This window comes from Grammomys surdaster, unplaced genomic scaffold (assembly GCF_004785775.1).
Source record: "Grammomys surdaster isolate TR1022 unplaced genomic scaffold, NIH_TR_1.0 144, whole genome shotgun sequence".
Lineage (NCBI taxonomy): Eukaryota > Metazoa > Chordata > Mammalia > Rodentia > Muridae > Grammomys > Grammomys surdaster.
The window spans coordinates 4,355,920-4,376,775 of record NW_021604602.1 but is presented as its reverse complement, the minus strand read 5'-3'; the positions used below and the strand labels follow the sequence as shown (position 1 = coordinate 4,376,775).

Sequence of the window (20,856 nt, the reverse complement as noted above, 5' to 3'; positions counted from 1 at the left end):
GGTCTCCCCTTCGGCTCCGAGCCCAGCCCTCCCACATCTTCATTTGGAACTCGAGTCTGTATCGAACAAAGGCAGGCCATGACCTTGAGATTCCCCCTGACTCAGCCTCCAGAGATGCTGGGGGAAATGGCTAGGGCTGCCAAGTCCCATGCATGTTCTGTTCTTTGCTTTTGTACAGGTCCCTCAGGCTGAGGCGCTTCCCTCAATTCCCAATTTCCCCAGAGCCCTGAAAGACACTGTTCTTAAGGAGGTGGCTGACACCAGGGACGTTCCTTGTGTGATTAAAGGAATATGGGTAAGCCAAGTCCTAAGTGAGAGGACGCAGCCCCACACTTTGAGGTAGAAAGGGTGGGGGGTGGGAATCTGGGTCCAAGGTCTGGGTCCCGTGAGGGCTGGAGGCGAACAGCTCTAGGGAATAACAACCTGCAGGCCAGATCTGGCCTTGAGTTACTTCATGTTATAAATGTCACGGCCTGGACCTCAATTACTCAGTTTTGAGTGTAAATGCCAAGAAAGAATGACTGCGCATCCTGTTGACACGAGTAAACACCATCTGCCAGCATGCCAGGGGGCACGAATTGATGTCTATTTGTGTCACTAAATAATGATCACTGTGAATCTATCAAGTCACATCAGAAACACCAGACATGGGAACTAACCAGTCCCACTGGATGGATCCACCTCACCTAGGACTAGACAAAGAAGACTGGGCCAGTGAGATGGCTCAGCGAGAAAGGGTGCTTGCTGCCACGCCTATGACCCTGAGTTCAATCCCTTCCATATAAATGGAAGAAGAGAATCAACTCCTTTGACTTTTCCTCTGACCTTCACACACTCACTCACACACACACACACACACACACACACACACACACACACACACACACAATTTTTTAATGTAAAAAGGAGTTCTGCAAGACTTATATGGCAGGCATATTGACCACCACCTGGTCACTCATCGTCACCCGCATCCAGGAAAACTGCCGCAGTGAAGGACTCCCTGAGTGCCCTGAGCCAGCTGGAGCACAGGTTCCCTTGATCGTGACACTTGAACACACGGGTTTCAAACAGCCCACCTAAGCACTGTGGTTCCTAAGACTCACCGGATTTCCAAAATGCTCTCTCCTGCATCAGCTCTCGGCCTTCCGAGCAGCCTCAAGGAAAGGTGAACCTCTTCAACCCTTTCTAGGTTGTTCTGCCATTATGTCCAGTTGTGTTTAGTGTAACGTGTAACGAGCTGAGTTAATATTAGTAATTAAGACGAATTCAGGGAACGAGGGACTGGCTGGAGAGATGGGCTGAGTTAGGAGTCCTTTCTGCTCTTGCAGAAGAACTGAGTTTGATTTCTACCATCCATAACCCCAGTTTCAGGAGATGTGTCTTCTGACAGTCGAGGGCACCAGGCACACGGTTTAGACATGAATACAGGCAAAATACTCATACTTCTAAAATAAATCTTTAAAAGAAGACTGAAACAAAGCCGAAGGATTGGTGGCCATTGTTTGGCCACCAAGCATAGTTGAGATTTACTTGACAAATACAAAGTTCTTTTTCTGCTTGCAACATGGTCTCACGTAGCCGAGGCTAGCTTGGAACTCACTTTATAAGCAAGACTGCCTTTGACGAGATCTTTCTTGCAGCTGCCTGCCTGGGATTAGAGGTGCGTGCCATCACACCTGGCTAGTAATTTATTGCCAGTTAATCACTTCTGACATGGGAAGACACAAATGTGTCCCTGGATGCTTCTCTCCTGGGGCTAATCCTGCCTGTTGGGTTTTCCTGCTATCCTGTGAAGAATGGCTGGGTGCAGTGAGGACTGTGGCTCAGACAAGCTTTCCTAGAAAACCAGATTATGGCATCGACTTTGGAGGCTATTGAGAGGATGTCCTATGACAAGCTCCTGGCCCTATAGTGCCGAGCTCACTAGTGAGGGGGCCTGTGGAAGGCTTGCTTGCATGGTACAAGGGGGTCATGAGTGCTTTTTTATTTCATGAGAACTTAGCCACTGCAGGTCAAAGCACAGGGCAGGATCTCCCTGCTCTCTAGCCCTTTGTCTCCGAAATCAGTCTTTCACGAGATTTGGGCAGTAGCCTTACCCATTTGTAGCCCTTTAACTGACAGAGGGTCATGGAAGGGACCTAGCAGGTTTCCAGGTCGGGCCACATCCTTTAGCTTCCTTCTTTTAACTGCACACCCACTGCCAGGGCTTTAATAGGAAGCATTTTCCTGCCCCGGAGCATATTATTCCTGGGTGCTGAGACACCTGTCTGCCCTGGAGCATCCCAGGACTCTAGGAACACCTGCTCTGGTGCCCCAAGCCTCAGTCCAGACCCTAACCCTCTCCTTAGTGAGCTGGGCCCACCAGTCTGGTCTTTAAAGCACACACCAGATCCGACCACTTCACTGGATAAAACCCAATGGCTGCCAGATAGATGCTGAGATAAACCCCCACCTCTGCCTCACAGTCTGTGCCGGATGCATTTGGCAGTATGCAACAAAGAAGCCAAGGAAGGGGACAAGAGGGTGACTGTCAGCCCTCTCACAGGGCCACCGAGGCCAGCTGCACGTCCTCCCTCTTCCCCCATACACACCTTGTTCTGTGTAGCCCTGGCTATCCTGGAACTTGCTCTGTACACCAGGCTGGCCTCGGATTCAGATTCCAGAGATCAACCTGCATCTGCCTCCCAGAGTGCTACGATTAAAGTCATGGACCAGCACGCACACATGGCTAACTGCACTTTTTCATAGCTCAGTATTTAATGTTTACATCTCCTTCTAGGTGAAGTATAAGTGCCATTAATGTAGGACCTTAAGTTCCTTCAACAGGATCTGAGATGGCTCAGCAGTTAAGAGCGCTGACTGCTCTTCCAGAGGTCCTGAGTTCAATTCCCAGCAACTATATGGTGGCTCACAGCCATCTGTGACTGGGATCTGATGCTCCTCTGGCATGCAGGTATACATACAGAGCACTCATATAATAAATCTTAAAAAACAAACAAACAAACAAACCAGGGTCTGACATGTAAACACAGAACGGAGTCAAGAACCTGGGAATTCCAGCAAGGCAAGCTGGGATACAGTGATTTACTCCCCTGTAGGTTGGGGCACAAGCCTGAGTTGATGTTGAAATTTGGAGGGTTACATGAAACAGGCCATTTTCCCTGGGGGAGGGGGCTTTTCTAATGTGGACAGCAGCTTACTGTTCTAGCTCAGAAAGGTCCAGGTTGGGCAGAAAGCCCATTCACTCTATTTGCAAAGGGCAGTCAAGGCTTCCCTGAAAGGAGGTTAGAAGAGAGAACCTAGGCCAAGGGACCAGAAACAAACACCACACAAGGAAAGCTAAAAGGCCCATGGAGAGAGTTCTGGGCCTGTTTCTTCACTCTTAGCACAATATGAATGCTCCCCAATTTCTTCGGTGGTTTGGAGATTAAAGCTATATTTACAGGCTAGTCAGAGGTAGACTGCCAGGTCTTTGGGAATACCTACAGAGAACAGCCCACTTACCAGCCAAAGATGCAAGAATGAATGTTCATCCTAGCTGCTCTGTGGACCTCAGCAGTTTTGGGCTTACAGGGACTGGGGCCTTGCCACCTCAGCAATATTATGCCTGCAGCCCCCCTTCAGGGCAGGGAGGCTTGCTTGTGTCACCATCAGGCTCCAGGACCCCAGGCAGGCACAGAAGTACATTCCTAGCCAAGTCCTGGGCAGTTTTACTAAGTTTTATGAGTCCATCTTTTGGCTCCCGAGCTTCTGGAGGCCAACGGGGGATTGTGGGGGAGGATCACAATCCCAAGCTGTGGTCTTACCACAACTCCTGGCTGGGAAGTGGAACCTTTCTCCAACTTGTGACTTGGGTCCCAGGTACACCGTTCCTGGGTGAGAAGGGTTCAACAGTTATCTTCCCTGGGAATCTAGGAACCCTCAGATCGGGTGGGATAGCTCACCACTAGGCTTAAGGTAGAATGACCCAGCAAAGTGAGGAACAAAACAAGAACCACAGGCATTAAAAAGCTTAACATTAGCGTTTTTTATTGTATTGTATAGAGCCATGTTACACATGCTTGGTGCTTCAAACTGAGTTATGTTTTTCTGGATGCGAAGCCATCTGATGCTTGATGCGGATGCTTTAAATACTATAATATTTCTGTGTCTATGATCTATGAGCTAAGGAAAAACCAAGGACAATTCCAGAACAGCAAAGAACACTTAAGAGATGTACATGACACACAATGCAAAGTCCTTGAGCCAGGGCCTATGGGAGTTCCCAGAAAATGAAGACACAACTTTTCTTGCCATTTGTAGACATCAGAGTTTAACAGTTGCTGGCATTATAGAGAGGTGACTCTGGTACTGATGCCTTCTTTCCTCCCTTATTACATATGTAGACAACATGTGGCTCCAGGCAGGGATGCAGACAACCAGCACAGCCAGCTGCCCACCCTCAATGTCATTTCTTAGGGGACCTTTAGTAGCGTCAAATCTGCCATTCTGAAATGCCGAGCAACGTGCTGCCAACTAACCCCCTTAATGATCTCCAGAACGCTGGCTAGGCACACCTTGTACCAGTCTGGAAGGTGCACTCTGCCTGTGACCTACTGCTAACACTCAATTCCAATGCCTTAACCATTTTATAAGGGGCTGAGTGACATTTGCTCACATCTGCCACCCACTCCTTCCTATGAAGTCTACATACTGTCCGAGATGGAGGATGATCTTCCTGGCACCATACTGACCGATTATGCCCGAAGATGCCAGGTAGCCTCTCAGCCACACAGCCACCCTCTCCCGCCCAGAACGACTTACTCACCTGAAGAGCCTGTACTTAAGCCATCTTGAGGCTACCAATGCACCTGGGCTTACCCTGAGAGTAGTTAACAAGCTGTGGGAAAAAGCTCGATATTTTGGAATCCTAACCAACCTGGTCAATGCTGCTGGGATGTGATTTGAAGCATGGAGTAGTTTTTGTTCTGACCAAAGACCAGAGTTTCAAGTGTTGCAAGCAAGCACATCTGCTTTGGAGTTCTGAGTTCCTATCCTCAGCTAGTGTATCTGCCAGGTCCTGGACCTGGGCTCTAGAAGAGGTCACACTAACACCAAAGGGCTGCAAAGTGAGCTAGGGGCCTCTTATGGCCAGAGAAACAGTCTGTGCTAGAAAAGGAGCTTCAGCAGGCAATAGGGCTGCTAGGACAATGCCTTTTAGTAGTCAGTCATGGATGGCAACTCTGTGCTCATGTCCCTGTTCTGACCTTGAAGTCAGTCCCCACTCTTGCTGTAGGCTAGATGTCAAGAAAAAAAAACCAAAACACTGAAGACTGACTAAATCACGCCGATTCTGGAGCACAGGGAGAGGCAGAAGTAGTCAAGTCCCCGTGTATAGTGGGGAGTGGATAAAATTACAGGCCAAGGCTGCCTGGTTCACAGGCATACACTCTAGTCAGTGATTTGAGGGCTATACCACAGGTGAGTCCTGCAGAGTGGGAAGGTGGGGTGGGTGCTAAGGTAGGCCAGCACCATAACCCTGGAGCGCACACACTTCACTGACAGTGGGCTCTCATCTGTGAAGACACAAGCTAAGCCTGCCTAGAAACATGGGCAGGCATTGCACACACCATCCCTTCAAGAAAGAGGCCTTACATACCCAAACATAGCAAAAAAAGCATTCAGAAGGACCTGTGCGTGGAAACCAAATGGGGTGGGGGGAGTCGGGGGAAAGTCTTGGTTTTCCTCAGCTCCTCAGGCCTGGAGTCTGGACAAAGTACACACCGCGGCACAGGATGAGCACAGCGAGAGCCCAGCATCTCTGTGGGAAATAAAGCTCACTCTGGAGTGACAGCTCTGCACACAGCTAATATGCCCCCAACCCCACTACCAAAGGGGTGAATAACAAATTTAAAAATAGAAAATAATATCTTATTGGGTGTAAACTTATCTTCTTGAGTTTTTACATTACATTTGCTAAAAACATGCATTTATTTCTGCTCAGATGTAAGAAAATATGTCTATCGGTATTACTTACAAATCAGATTAAGTGTCTAGACAATGGACTCACTGTTAGAACACCATTTCAAATTTAGTAAATTACATCTATAACAAAACTATAAATTCTAACAAGCAAAATGGGTTTAAGCGAAAGCCAATGAGAAGCAGCTTTCTTCTGACCACTGACATGTCAGTTCCCTACGCTGCTGTCCTAAGGGAGAACTTGCACACCACGTTGTCTTTGAACCCCTAAATTAACTCCTAACTGAAGTTAACTGCACACTGAGAAGACGATGATGACTGCTCATTCAGACAGAAAGGGACAGAAGAGATGGCCGAGAGCATCTCCCAAGGAATCAAGGCACAGAGGATGAGGGCCTCGCTCTACACATGGGCCCGACTCTCAGGGTGGCTAGCTGGCAGGCCTTTCCACAGCACAGGTCTGCTCTGCTGTGGAGCCTTGGGCAAGGGTCTTGAGGTGCCAGGGCCAGGCTCAAGGGTAGCACAACATTGGCTGAGGGAGGGCAACGCGGCTCTGGCCTCCGACTGCAGGGCATTTGGGAAAGCTCAACCTGATGGTAGGGACTAAAGGCCTGGGTGCTCACAAAAGCGCCATCGGGATCTTTGCCCAGGCCTGGTGGAGAGTCACATGGGTACTTGGCTCTGAAGGGGCCCCTTTAGGCTTACCCCCTCCTGACTGCCAGGCACAGCAAAGCCTGCCCTCCAGCACACAGCTGGCTCTGCTGATGAGCTCAGTCCACTACTCACTGGATCAGATTCTGGACGAATAAAACAAGTGTCCCAAGTTACGATTTCCATGTATGGTTCAGAAGGCACTTCAAAATTCCAGAGCCACGGACCACTGTGTCCAGGACACCAATCCTCCTTGCGAGGCCATAAGAAATTGGGCTAAGTGTTCGACCGGTTGGTCTCCCAGCCTCTTGGTGACTGAATCTGGTATTTGTTTGTCATTTTACCTTGTAGTCAAGCATTCAGCACAGAAAGACAGACAGTTAGGTTTGCATCTTGAATAATGAGATTTTGATGTATCACGGCAGTTTATAAAATATTTAACAAGTCTGGTATTTGACCCTAGGTAAAATTCAAAAATTATACATTGAAGAGGTCACACATGACAAGTCAAGTACTCACTGAGTACAACTTTCTAACAATCTAATCGCCTTGCCGCTCTGCACTTAGTGTGTCTACAAGCAAACAGCTACTGGCACTCAACTGCTACATTTGATAGCATCTAATAAGGACTGCACTGAGATTTCCTGTTGTACAAGCCCAGGAGCCACTGCCACTGAAGGCAGCCTGAGTGATGAGAAAGAAGGCCCGTCCTCCCTTGGGGCACCCACTACCAGCCGGTGCCTTCCCTTCAGAAAGCATCAGGCCCATGCCAACAGATCACTCCCGACACACCAGGATACCAAGAGCAATCCTGCCAGCCATGGGCCATCTGTGTACTCTGAGGTAGCTCCCTAGCTGGGGTGCTTCCTGCCTGCTCTCAGAATTCAGGGCGTGTAGGAAATGCTAAGTGTCTGTGCACAGACCTCATCACAGTCACTGTCACTGAGTGCAAAATAAAGGAAACTCGAGTTGCTTTATTTAGCTTCCAATTTCTGGGAGGCTCAAGAATTGTAAGTATTCTGGACAACAGAAGAAAATAAGGCTGTGCTTACAGATCTCTTTCTGCCATCATCTTTCTTTAGGATCGCTATTTTATTGTTGCCCTTTCTGTTACATGGATGTACACATCAGGTGTTAAAGGTACAATACATTCTACAACTGAGCACCACGTTCTGTAACTGAACAGGCAAAGAAATTACACTGAACGTCAGCATCTGGCAGTATTTTTTGGGGAAAAAAAAAGTGACTAAAATGGGTTTAAATTGATTAACACTATTAAATCACATCTAATATTTGATACTACATGATTCAATACAGCTATACGATACAATTATACAAAATGTGTTAACATCAAAGAATACAACCAAAATTAAGATAGCAAACAAAACCTATATAACTTTTTTTTGTACAGGAAAAATACTTTTGAAGTATGCATGTAACTGCCCATTCTTTTAAAGAAAATCTACCGCAAGCAAAGTTATCAACCTCCAGAAAAATCACACAGCATTACTAAGCATATCCCCAAAAAGTGTACAATATGCACACTTGGAAAATACAAAATTAAAAAAATTGTAAGCAACAGGTGAGCTTCATATTTATAAGAATGTGAAAAGAAGTCCCATTTTTAGCACTGTTGTATAAAGAATTGTCTTTTGATGAAGTTCATGAACTGTCCTCCTGTTGGGACCACACTTTACAAAAACACCTTGTTTTTGAAACGAGATTACAGAGCAAGATAGAGCATCTTAGCAATGTCATCTTATTAAAGTATTTTTTAAATTTTTACTACTTTATCAAAACATGTCCCTTAAGTGTGTAGGATTCATTTTTAAAATTCTTCCTAGAAATAATATACAAAGGAGAGGCATATTTATTCCCAATCACACTCCTGAAGAGGCTTCCTGGGGTCGAGAAGGTCTTCTCTCTTCTTCTCACTGGTTGTTTTTGGCTTTAGCATGTGTTAAGATGTGAGATTTCAGGTTAGTTGACTGAGCAAACTTCTTATTACAACCGTCGAAGGGGCACACATAGGGCCTGTCTCCGGTATGGATTCGCACATGCGTGCGCAAATTGAAGTCCAGTGAAAAGCGCTTCCCGCAGCCTTCAAATGTGCACTGTCAAGGAAAAACCAGACATCAACCCACTTGCCAAACGGGACCAGAACCTGGGGGTCATGACTCAATGCTTGGATGGAAAACCACCGACTGCTGAGTGTATCTCCTTCCTCGTCTGTGGAGACCCTTCTGAGCGTATTCTAGAATTGACAGACAGGGATCTCTGACACTAGGAAACCATGGCTAGCTCTTGAAAAACAGAAGGGTTGTGCTAAGTTACACTTAAACTTAAGTTAAACTTAAGTTAAGGCTTGAGTATTTTCAGAGACACTCGAGAAAGTAGAATACAGATGATTAAGATATTTAGTGATGCCAACTGTTACAAAGAACTGTTACAGACTCACTCGATTCTTCTATAAGAAGCACCAAGGGTCACCTGAAGTGCCAACAGCAGTAATTCAACACACTACTCTCACTACAAAATATAGAACCTTTGAGTCTCTGTAAACATGCTAGAAATTTAGCGTAGGGTTACTCATAACCCTGTTTCTCCCACCCCCAGTATGTATATATCACTTGCAGTCACACGCAGGAACCAGGAAAACAAGCAGACCATCAGAGAGTCACAGGAGGAGTGGGAATAGATACCCCCATCAGTGCCTCATGGTGCCTGGTATCACCACTCTGCCCAGCACCCTAGCTTGCAGTTTGGGGAACAGGTACTGGCTCTACCTGAAAGGGCTTCTCTCCAGTATGAACCAGCTGGTGTCGTTTTAGCTTTGAGCTCTCAACGAACGCTTTACCACATTCTGCACAGACGTGGACTCTGGGACCGTGGGTGTGCAGATGCTTTCTCATAGCAGAGTTATCCCTGAACATCTTTGTGCAGCCCTTAAAACAGAGAGAGAAGCTTAGTGGTTCATAATGCAAACTGAGAAAGGACTCAATCACTGAACAGCTTTTCCTGTTGTTTATGGCTAAACAACCTCCCCGCTACCCCCCCTTTAACTTTACTTAGCATTACAGAACATTAAGCTATTTAAGACATAAATAAAAAAGTAAATCAGACAGCTGAGAAAAAGGCCTTATTTTGTATTGCAAACCCGTGCCTTACAGATGAGGAAACTGAGGCTTAGAGGTGTACTCAAGTAGACTTGCCCAAGGCCACACTACTAGTAGTAGCCAGCCGAGCAGGGAGTAGAACCCAGCATCCTGGCTGCCAGCTACACCACAGCCGCCTCACCCAGCTACAGCCCCCAGACGAAGTAACAGAAGCACTGAGAAATAAACGGAGTTAAAATGACGGTAGTCCACCACTACCTTTGGTGGGCCCCGTATTCTGTGCTGCAACAATGGGCTGTCACTCTCCATCGCCTACTGTTCCCTCTTCTCTCTTTGCCTCTTTCCCCTTCTTGACAGAGAAAGAAGCAAGAGGGTCTCCAAGGAATGGCAACTACAGAAGAAATTTATTTGGTGAGACACCAGGAAAAGGAAGAGGCAGGCAAAGCGATACCAGTGCGGGGGAGGCAGATGGATGTGTGGTGCCCGAGAGCAGCATGTCCTCAACAATTTCTTCTGCAGTTGTTGCCCATGATGGAGTGAGTGGGGAAATGGTGAGACAGCATGACAGAAGGACAGCACAGGTCACCACTAGACAGCTTCACAGGCAAAAGGGAGGGAGGGGAAAGCCAGTTTTCCACCTTGACCTCTAACTTCAGCTCCCATTTACACAGAGCAGCACAGAGACCCCGGCACGTATGGCATAACAGTTTTCAAATGTGTCTTAATTGTGGCTTGGCTAAAAGCCACATGCATTCTACACCTCCACACTCTGAGCAGCTACACGCAGTACAGAGGCTGGGGTGCACGGCCTTCAGGAGACATCAAGTACATTTACTCTGCAATTGCTATTTTTGGAAATTCTTTATTCCAGTCTTGGTTTCTTCCGCCTTGTTTCTCAGCATCCACATCTTTTCCCTGTTCAGTGTGAAAACTGACCCCCCCTCCCCCCGCACCTCACAGTACTTTACAGTCACCCCTTTTACTTTAAAGACCAGCTGCATTTGAAAACAGTTATGCATCCTTCTAGTAGTACAGTTAACAGAGTAAAAAGAAAGCTGAAGGAAATGACCAAGTCTTTATTTAGTCTATTCTAACAATACCCAAAGTCATTTCCAAGTTTCAGTCATAAGCTCAGAGTCACATAAGACTTGTGGATAAGTACAACCCGAGGCCGTAAGATAGACGTGACTTGTTAATGGTCCAAAAAGAAACAGTCCTAACACAGTACAGTCAATAAGCAGGGGTAAGCACACTGGCCCTACAGCAGCCCCACTTAGCATATCTTAAGTGTCCTTTACTACAACAAAACAAAATTAAGACCCCAAATCCTAGCTGCTCACTCTGTTTCAGCTACAAAAGTGAAACTCAAAGGACACACTCCTCACACGCTGTCTGAAGCCTAGGCAATGGCTAACGACACTCCCCTCGCATTACTTACTTTATGAGGGCAAGCTATTGTTCTTGGAGCATCATCTTCTTTAATTTTTCTTGGCTTCATTCTTATTGAAAAAAAAAAAAAGAGAAAGGAGAGAGAGAAAGAGACAGATTTGTAGGAGTGGGTCACACTCAGCAAGCATAAATCAAATCGTCCCTGAGATTTCTCCTTGTAGCACCAACACTAAGCTCCTGGTGTTCCCCTTCTACAAAGGAGAAAGGACCAGCCTGCTGAGCCAGAAGCTCTCATCTGACTTGGAAAGCCTGCATCGCTGCCTCTGGCAAAGCTGGCGTGGCTTGAAACAGCACCACCAGCAAGCACCACTACCATACGGGACTCAAACACCTGCTCTTCCCACTTACCCCTGTTAAACAAAAACTAACAACCCCACAAAGATCATCAGTCCTGACAATTGCAGACATTATTTTGTTGGAGTGAGGTCATGGCAAATTACCCAAAATCAGCTGCTCAAAAATATACAACATCTTAAAAAAAAAAAAAAACAGTAACAAACAACCACACACATACAAAATGGGCCCACATCATACAGACACAAACCATCTTTTGGAGATATTAATTTTGGAAGCGTGCATATAGTACTTTTACATAGAATTATTTACACCCTTGTAATTAAAAACTCTCAAAGGAAACCACAAACGTGCACTGGCTACTTTGGAGGGCCTGGTGGACAGGTGGGATTGCCCTGTTTGCTTTTTTCAAGACAGTGTTTCTCTGTGTAGCCCTGGCTGCCTTGAAACTCCCTCTTTCGACCAGGCTGGCCTTGAACTCAAAGAAATCCACCAGCCTCCAAGTCCCTGCCTTTCCCAAGTGCTAGGATTGAACAGGTGCACTGACACTGCCCAGCGGACAGCTCTCCTGCTGGAGTTTTGGTGGTTGGGGGGAGAGGACAGTTTTTACAGGATGTTTAATTTTACTTTGTTTTTGAGACAGGGTTTTGTCACCACAGCTATCTTAAAAAATAAAAAAAGTACATTTCTTGTTGTAGCTTGCCAACTGAGAATCAGTCTACCTATTTTCTATTTCCTCCAGCAACTCTGGTCTTTCCGAAAGACCTAGCATTCCTTCCAAACTCATATGTGATCAAGAGGCAAGAAACTGAGTTCCTAGAAAACTAAGAAGAGTGAAATTCCGAAAACAGATCTTTTTAGCCCTAGTTCTGCTATCTCACACTCTTCCATGAAGGTTGGTAGCTAAGCTGTGACTGAGCCAATGGTCCCTCTTAACAACAATGTACCAAGATGACTTGTAACATCTCTCAGCAGGGACAGAGTGTCTGGGCTCTCCCTACACTGTCAAGCTAGCAACCTGGCCAAACCTCCCATGCCTAGAAACAGGGAACTTCTACAGTGCCTGGTAACCAATCTCAGAACATTCTTCCCAATTCCAACCCTGCAGACACACTTTAAGTAAATTACTAGTATTCCAGTTAGCAAGCATTACTTAAGTGTCTGCTGTTTACAGGTTCTTAACTAGTCTTTGTTGGTCTCAAACGCCTGTCTCCACTTGTTATAAATCAACTAGTCTCTGTTGCCTTAAATGTCAGTGAACTTGAAGTTTGGGGTTCAGTTCAGAGTAGTAGGAGGTGACCAGTGCTACTGCACCACCTAGAGGTCAGATCAGCATGAAACAGCAGCAATTCATGAATGCTCCTATTTCTTTCAAGTCTCCCCCACCCCCACCCCACCCCCAATACAGGGTTTCTGTGTAACAGTGCCCTGGCCATCCTGGAACTTGCTCTGTAGACCAGGCTGCCCCGCACTCAGAGATTCTCCTGTCTCTGCCTCATGAGTGCTGCGATTAAAAGCATATGCCACCACTACTCACCTTTCTTTCAAGTCTTAATGAGATGTCTTTGAAATAGGTTCTTACCATGTATCCTAGACTAGCCTTGAACTTGTGATCTGATTTCCACATGCTAAGTGCTGGTGACAGATGTATGTCACCACTCCAAATGTCATTTTCAAAAATGTATTCAGTATTGATGTTAGAAAGAAACTTTGCAATGCATTTGGGCAAAACTAAGAATCAATCAAAAGAGGACACAACTGTCTGTGACAAGATTGGTTCTTCCCTCACAAACTGTGCAAAAGAAAAATGAAGGTCACTCCCACCCCACCCCAGCACCAGGAAACACCACTTGAGGTTCTTTCACTGACTGGGATACTTCACAGACCCAGACACGATGAGGACAATGACAGGATGGACATATGACTTGGAGTTGGCTCTACTAGCTTCATGACCTTGAGCAAATCACTAACTTCTCAGCCTCGGTTTCTCACTCTGTAAGCAGGCACAACACTTCCTTTGTCAGGGCGGAAGGAGTCCAAGATAGCACACTAGACCCCTGAGCAATGACAGCTACTATCATCACTGGTCATATGATTAAAAATGAGTTCATCCTTTTGCTTCTTTGATTTTTCAGACATAGGGTCTAAACCGTGTAGCTCAGATTGGCTATGAGGCCGTCAAACTTGTGGCTCAGCCTCTGGCATGGTAAGAAAGAACTATAAGCACCAACTACCACACCCGATAAAATGAATTCATTTTTTTAAAAATTATCAAATCATTTATGCTTAACAACCCATAAGGTTCTGATATTCTAAATTATCGTTCAACCAAAAAACCCAAGATACTGAAAGGAAAAAGCCAAGCAGAAAGCCATCCTTAACAGCTTTTTACTCTACTCGCTACTCACTCGGTCTTACTAAACTGCAGGGCATATTGGAAGACATGACTGCTTGAACTGACAGTACCTCATTCTGTCACATGTGGAAGGAACACCACCACAAATCCTGAACTCCACAAGTCACATTTGCAGCAACTTCCCAACACAGTTTAGGCAGAGCACTGTATATAGCAAAGCCCTAACACATGCCAATGAGTCTTCCAGTAGTAAGCTAAGAAGTACAAGTCTCTCCAGCACAACAAACTCAGACAGAACCAGTAGGCAGGACCTAAGCTGCTGGGACAGTCTCTGTTGTCACTCAGCTATCCTCTGGCAACATCAGGGTCTCATTATAGAGCCCAGGGTGGCCCTGAACTTGCAATTCTCCTGCCTCAGCCTCACAAGTGCTGGGATTACAGCTAGGTGTTCACCCACCATACCCAGCAGACTACAGGATTTCACAGGCCAGCTTTAAGGAAATATACAAAAAATTACTGCCTAGTTAAAATTAGGAGACATAAATTACTCACCAGACCCTAGTTTCTGACCACGTTTTTCAAAAACAGGAAACTCAGTAAAAGACCCCACACACACACACCCTCTGTAGTACCATCTTAAAACTCAGAACCCTTTTTTTGGGTGGGGGTGGTTATCAGGTCAAGACAGGATTTCACTGTGTAGCCAGCCAGCTATCCTGGAAAAACCTCTATAGACCAGGCTGGCCTCAAACTCACAGGGGGCCTCTGCCCAGACTGCTCAAACTGGCTGATTTTTTTCTTTTCTTTCTCTTTTTCTTTTTGAGACAGCACTCATATACCCCAGATCTAGCTTCAAACACACTCTGCAGCTAAGAATGACTATGTGCTTCTCGTGAACACTACTGGATAAAAGATACACAGCACTTGGCTTACATGTAAGCCTAGAGTTTCCTGCATACAAGGCGTGCCCTTCTGAAAACCAAGCAATCCAACCCTCCAGCTTTAAAGACAGAAATTCCAAATAAAATTCATTGCATTTTTTCTTTTCTTTTTAACGTATGTCTATGTAACCTAATATGCTAAGCAGTGTAAGCAAAGTGTGGCAAGTCTGAGCTGTTCTTTGGTCAGTTTCAAGTCCAAGACAGCACACCGGCACTGCCCCAGGATATATATCAACTCTCAGGCATAAGCTAAGACCTCGGGGCTCAAGTGTTGCTCTGCAATCACAGGACAGAGGCCAGGAGAAAGGCCCGAAGAAGAAAAAGTTTTGCCATAACTGATGGAGATCATTTGCTCTGGTCTACAACAGTGAAACCTGGTGCCTCTCTACTTGATACTCTACTGTTGGAGTCCCAGTCAAAGGCTCCTGAAGACCCCACTCCATGATAATACAGTCTCACAGTACAGAGACTTGCAAACAGCAGGGCATTTACAGTAACCTGTTACATCAGGTTCTGGCATTTCTATCACCAATAAAGCCCATGTGGCTCAACATGACCTTTAATGGATCTACCTCAAGATGGGACTGGAGTCCAATCCTCAACACTTGGTGCCACACTTAAATAGTTTTACATGCTAGCACAGCGACCAAGACAACACCCAACTCTAACACAGAATCAGAGTCCTAAGAGCTGACTGTACAAGAAAAGACCATGAGGGCTGGGCTCCAAAAATGCAGTGAATGCTCCTCTTCAGACATTACTGCACTGTCTTCTCATCACTTGCTGTGGCCATGGCATTCATGACATCATTCTCTGTAAGTGGCCTTCTCCTTGGGTGTTAGGTTCTTCATCCTTGGTGCTCTGAGATAACATCAGGCCAGGGAAAGTCAAAACAATGCCAAGAGTCATCACACCTGAGCTGTACTACTCCTGACCTGTAGTGTGCCCCCCCGCCCCCCCCCCCTCTCGTCCTTTTCCAGTTCTCTTCTGCTGCTAAACCAGCTGCAATGTGTAATATAGAGAGCCGACTTTCCGCTCTCCTGGCTGCTCTTTCACAAGGTTCTTCACTGGCAGCCATGCTGCCTCATCTTCCCAAGTCTCGACTTCAAATGACTCTCTTCTGCCTTCTCTGCTTCCTCTTACTCTCCAAACACAAGGGTTTCCCCAAACTTCCCATCTTAGAGCTTCCATAAGATCTTGAATTTAGCATGACTGCCCTCTAACTTCTTCCCAAAAACATCAAGTCCACATGAGTTTAGCCCCTAAATCCAAATCCTGCACCCCTGAGCAATGACTGAAGGGTAATAATGTAATAAGGTGGATATTGGTGGCTTTTTCCCTAACCAGACACACGGGAAACATTCTTTACCTCTTGTCATCGCCAATGTTTCTCTGTCTACCTACTATTCTAGCTTGAGCCTTCTATTTGAAGCCTTCTCCCATATCCAAGGGGACCAACCCATCTTGGACTCTGTCATAAAGTAATCCTCCCTGACCAAAACTCTTCCTCCCTACTCATGTCTTTAGCAGCTGCTCTCCACAAAAAGTCCACCCATTTTTTGTCAGCATTCATGGACCTAAATAATCGGATTAAAATGTACCTTAATTCCATTCGTTTTCTTTAAGCACCCCAATTCCTAGGCATGATTGTACATCATTTGTATTTTCTACTGTGCATTCTGTTCTGGCACACATGCCCTAAAACACAGAAGCCTGCTTTTTATTTAGCAAAACACTAGGTTCAAGCCAGGTATGGAGGTACACAGCTATAATCCTAGGACTTGGGAGGGTGAAGCAAGATTTTGAGATCAAGGTCATCGTGGGCTACGTCGAGACTGTCTTAAAACTCTAGGCTCACAAGGTCACATCAACCACCACCACGTCTACAACACACTGCTGCCGTCTCCACTCAGCTCTGTGTCCTCATCCAATTCTAAGCAGCAACCACGAGCTGGCTAACTTCAGGAGTGCACAGCATTAAATTCAGGCGTAGTGTCTGATTCAGTGTGCCACCACACCATACCTCATTGCCAACCTGGTATGTACACTACAAATTCTAATCTCCATTTGTAGCCTTTCTTTTGTGGGGTTGCAAATTCATTCACAAAATTGTACCTGAAATATAATTGGTAACAGAATCTGAAACTCAGTGTTAAGACACACAGAGCGTTAACATTGCTGACAAATGAAACAAATGAGTCTGCTCAATCTCAGGCAAGGGAAGATGCTGTACTATTAGCAATTCTATTTTACTTAAGATGTTACCTATTTGTGCACCCCTACCCCACTATGTCCTCCTAAAAAATGCCCACAACACTAAAAACTAATATAAACAGCAGAGACTTCTGTAGGAACCCAGCCTATTTCAGGCAAGACAACTACACAAGTATCAACAAACACAGATATTGACAGCTCAGAACAGATCTCAGCCTGGGCGGCCACAGAAGTCCCATCCTAACTTAACAAAACACCAGGAGCCACTCCACTCATCACACACCACATCATCAACCGTTGAAATTCCTTCTGTGTTAAAGCACTCAGGATAAACCCGGCCATGCTGTAACAAAGAGGCACAGAGGCACAGAGGCGATGACACTGCTGGCCAACACCAGCTGTGGCACCGAGAGCATCCGCCTCATCTCAGTCTGAAACAGCGCCCTTCACACATCAACAGCACACCTATCACCAAAACCAAAAGTAGTTGCTTTTGTTTAGTGGCTTTCTTTTGTTTTCAGAAGTGTCCCTAGAGAAAAACTACAAACCACCACTGACACGTGGAAATAAAAAAAATACAGCTAGAAACATTCAAGCACTTCCTAGACTACAAAGAAAGGCTCTTGCAACTTACCTGGCAAATTCTGCCAGTTGCTTAGGGTCTGAGAGGTCAATGCCAGGTATCCCTCCAGGAGGGAGTTTCTTGCCTGTCATATATTCAGAATAATCAGGAGGTGAGTTCTCTCCAATGATCTGCTCTTCAACCACTGTTTCATGGTCAATATCTTTTTTTTCATCTGAAACACATGAGATTGATCATCTTAACTATATGGATACATTGAATGAAACAGACATTGTCCAGCGGAATCCTCCTCAGTAACTATGCAGGGCTCCCACTCTAACCCTCACCCACTCACTCTGTCGTCCACCTCTCTCAACTCCTCCTTGGTCACCCAATCCTTCAATGTCAAGACCAGCAGACCTCCCTTCACATTAGTGTTCTGAGTTAGCCTACCGGAAACAGCTAGCTCTCCAGGAGTATATTGTCATACATTCTCCAGGTTTACCCTTGTCTAACTGGCTTCTCTCAGTTTTGCCTTTTACCCATTTCACAAACTAGTACCTGAAAGAAAAAAAGAGTATTCTTCTTCCAAGTCAAGCAATCAACAAGTTAAATCACTCCAAGAGGAAAAGCAAAGCAGACACAAAAACCAAACGCCTCTCTAATCTTCCACTGCTCTATTTTTAAAAACAAGTTTTATTTTGTTTGAAGAACATTTTATTTGCAGGACAGTGGTACCGCACACCTTTGATCCCAGCACTAAGGAGGTAGAGGCAGGCAGATCTCTGAGTTCAAGGCCAATCTTATCTATAGAACAAGTTCTACGGCAGCCACGGCTGCAAAGAGAAACCTTGTTTCAAAAAACAAAAACCAAAACTAACCCAAACCCAAAGCCACTCACTTAATTTTTATTGTGTGGCTTGTGCATGTGAGTTGGGTGCCAAGGCCGAGGACAACTTCCAGGAGGTTCTTTCCCTTCATATTCATCATGTCCAGCTGCTGAGCCTCACCCGTTTCTACCCTCTTCCTTAAGTTGGTCTGTATTAGGCTAGCCTGAATCGCCTGCCTCCCTTCCCAAGTAGTGCAATAAACACGTGTGAACAGCTTCCTTACACCATCCTTTACTGTAGAATATAGTGTAAATCTACATGAGGAATCTGACGTAACAGCAGGTACATTTTACCCAGGGTTTATGCTACCTTCATCATCACACACACTCCCTATAAAAGTGAGGGCACTACCACCCACTCTGATTTAACAGAAGAAACTCAGGCATAGAAAAATTAAGCAATTTACCTGGGGCTAACTATTAAGTTGTAGATATAAACTTTTAAAAGTTATTTTGTAAACAAAATTCAGGGACACAAGGATGCGAAGGTTAGAGGACAACTCTGACTGTCCTCCTTGCTGGACATATGACCTGGGGAGTGAACTCAGGCCTTCCAGTTTACCAATTGAGCCATCTTGCTGGCAAACTCGCAACCCCCTCCCCTTTTTAAGAAAAGGACGTAACAAAAATGAAACCTTTTATTTATTGGTTGCAAACCCTTAAGCCTAACCCTCAGACCTGTGTGATGAACTGTTAAGCACAAATGTCTCTTAGGAAGCAGGAAGACAATACATCCATGTATTGTATTGATAAAGATGCATTCCTGTGGATGGATGAACAGGTGTAAGACCAAACAGCTGACTGGCTGCATCAATGAAAACATTAGCAGTTACAAAGCTGGGACTCCACACTGGCGCATACAAGTTCTCAGCTTGCTCTGTCTCTATTAGCAATGTCAGTCTCTCACCTAGATACACGACCACACCAAAACCTAACCTTACAGAAATATAATGGTAGGCAGGGAAGCTAAATTTCCTCTCTACTTTCCCCAGTCCTAACACTCTGAATGTAGCTCAGTCAGTAAAGTGTTTTTCTAGCACAAGCCCTGAGTTCAATCCTCAGTACCACATAACCTGTACCTGATGCCACAAGTATATAAACCAGAACGGGGGCAGGGAGGAAAGGGGGGATTCAAGGTCATTCTCTAACTACAAAGCAAACTTGAAGCTAGCCTGGGAATACACCACTGAGAACTCTCAGCCTAGACTAACCCTTGTATTAGGTCCATGTGTATTAGCCAGGGCCTTGAAGACAGATGCCCGTCACTGGCAACAGTGGCCAGAAACAATAGTCTCTACCCTCAGGGAACACACTTCTAGAGAAGGAAGTTAAATGATGAAACACTTCTACGCAGTCACACCTCCAGCCCAGAAAACACTCATTTTTTTTTGAGATTCAGTTCTTACTATACTCAAGAGTATAAGACGAACCCAAAAGAGAGGCTGGGAAACAGGAATGAAGTGCTTGTTCTACAAGTCTGAGTTTGTTCTCCAGCACCCATGTAAAAACAAAGGCAAGTTAAAGGTAGCATGTGGAATCCCAGCTCTGAGGAAGCTGAAAAGACAGATCCCTGGGGCTCACCTGAACCGGTCTGGGTCTAACACACTTGCTGAGATCTAAGTCCCAGTTCAAGGCTGTTAAGAATCAAGGTGAGGCTAGATGGGGGGGTATACACCTTTTATATCAGCACTCAGGAAGCAGACGGAGAGGCAAGCTGTGAAGTCTGAGGCTAGCCTGGTCTACATAGTGAGACCTTGTTTCAAAGTCAAAACATCGGTTTAAGGAGCTGGAGAGACGACTCTGAGAGGTTGCTAATGTGCACTGCTCTTGCAGAGGACCTGGAGTTGAGGTCCATTCCCAAAGGCTCACAATCACCTCTAAACTCCAGCTCCCCAAGATTACGTGCCCTTTTTTTACAGCCAGCTAACATCTATGCTTACATGTGCACATACTTGTATGTAAAAACTAAGAATCAATATTTTTTTAAAAAGTGCCCCACTTTTATAAACAAGCTTTTTTGTTCTGTTTTTAAACAAATCTTTCCACTTCTTTAGGGGTCATCTATAGTTGCTTTTCTGATGCAAGGTCAGGTGGATCTGACTGGCTCTAACAGAGAGCATAAACCTACAAAAACTGTCACTGCCTGGCTCTTCAGACACTTGACCTACATGATGAGATTTTATTTAGAGAAGAGGATTAAAGTGATAATTTTTCTCCTTGCAAAGGGAATAACTTCTGAGAAACATGATTTAGCACCAAACAAATACATTTCCAGGAGGTTCTTACAACACTGTGAAGATTTCATTTAGAGGACTAAACCACAGTTTGTTAACCAGATACATTTCTTGGAGGATGGTGGTGTCACTTGCTGTGGCTGAGTTAGCCAAGTGGGGAAGAGATGATGGGGAGGGAGGGGAAGAGAA

General features: G+C 45.4%; 1 protein-coding gene across 1 annotated transcript in view; it reads right to left on the bottom strand.

Moving 5' to 3' along the window:
- Positions 1–4,006: 4,006 nt before the first annotated feature.
- Positions 4,007–20,856, bottom strand: part of Yy1 (YY1 transcription factor) — a 28,067-nt gene continuing 11,217 nt past the window's right edge. The window contains exons 2-5 of the mRNA XM_028764463.1: positions 17,617–17,779; positions 11,167–11,227; positions 9,399–9,557; positions 4,007–8,726 (exon numbers count right to left, since the gene is read on the bottom strand). Of these exons, the coding sequence (XP_028620296.1) occupies positions 8,544–8,726; positions 9,399–9,557; positions 11,167–11,227; positions 17,617–17,779 (566 nt within the window). The 3' untranslated portion in view covers positions 4,007–8,543. The remainder of the gene's footprint in view (positions 8,727–9,398; positions 9,558–11,166; positions 11,228–17,616; positions 17,780–20,856) is intronic.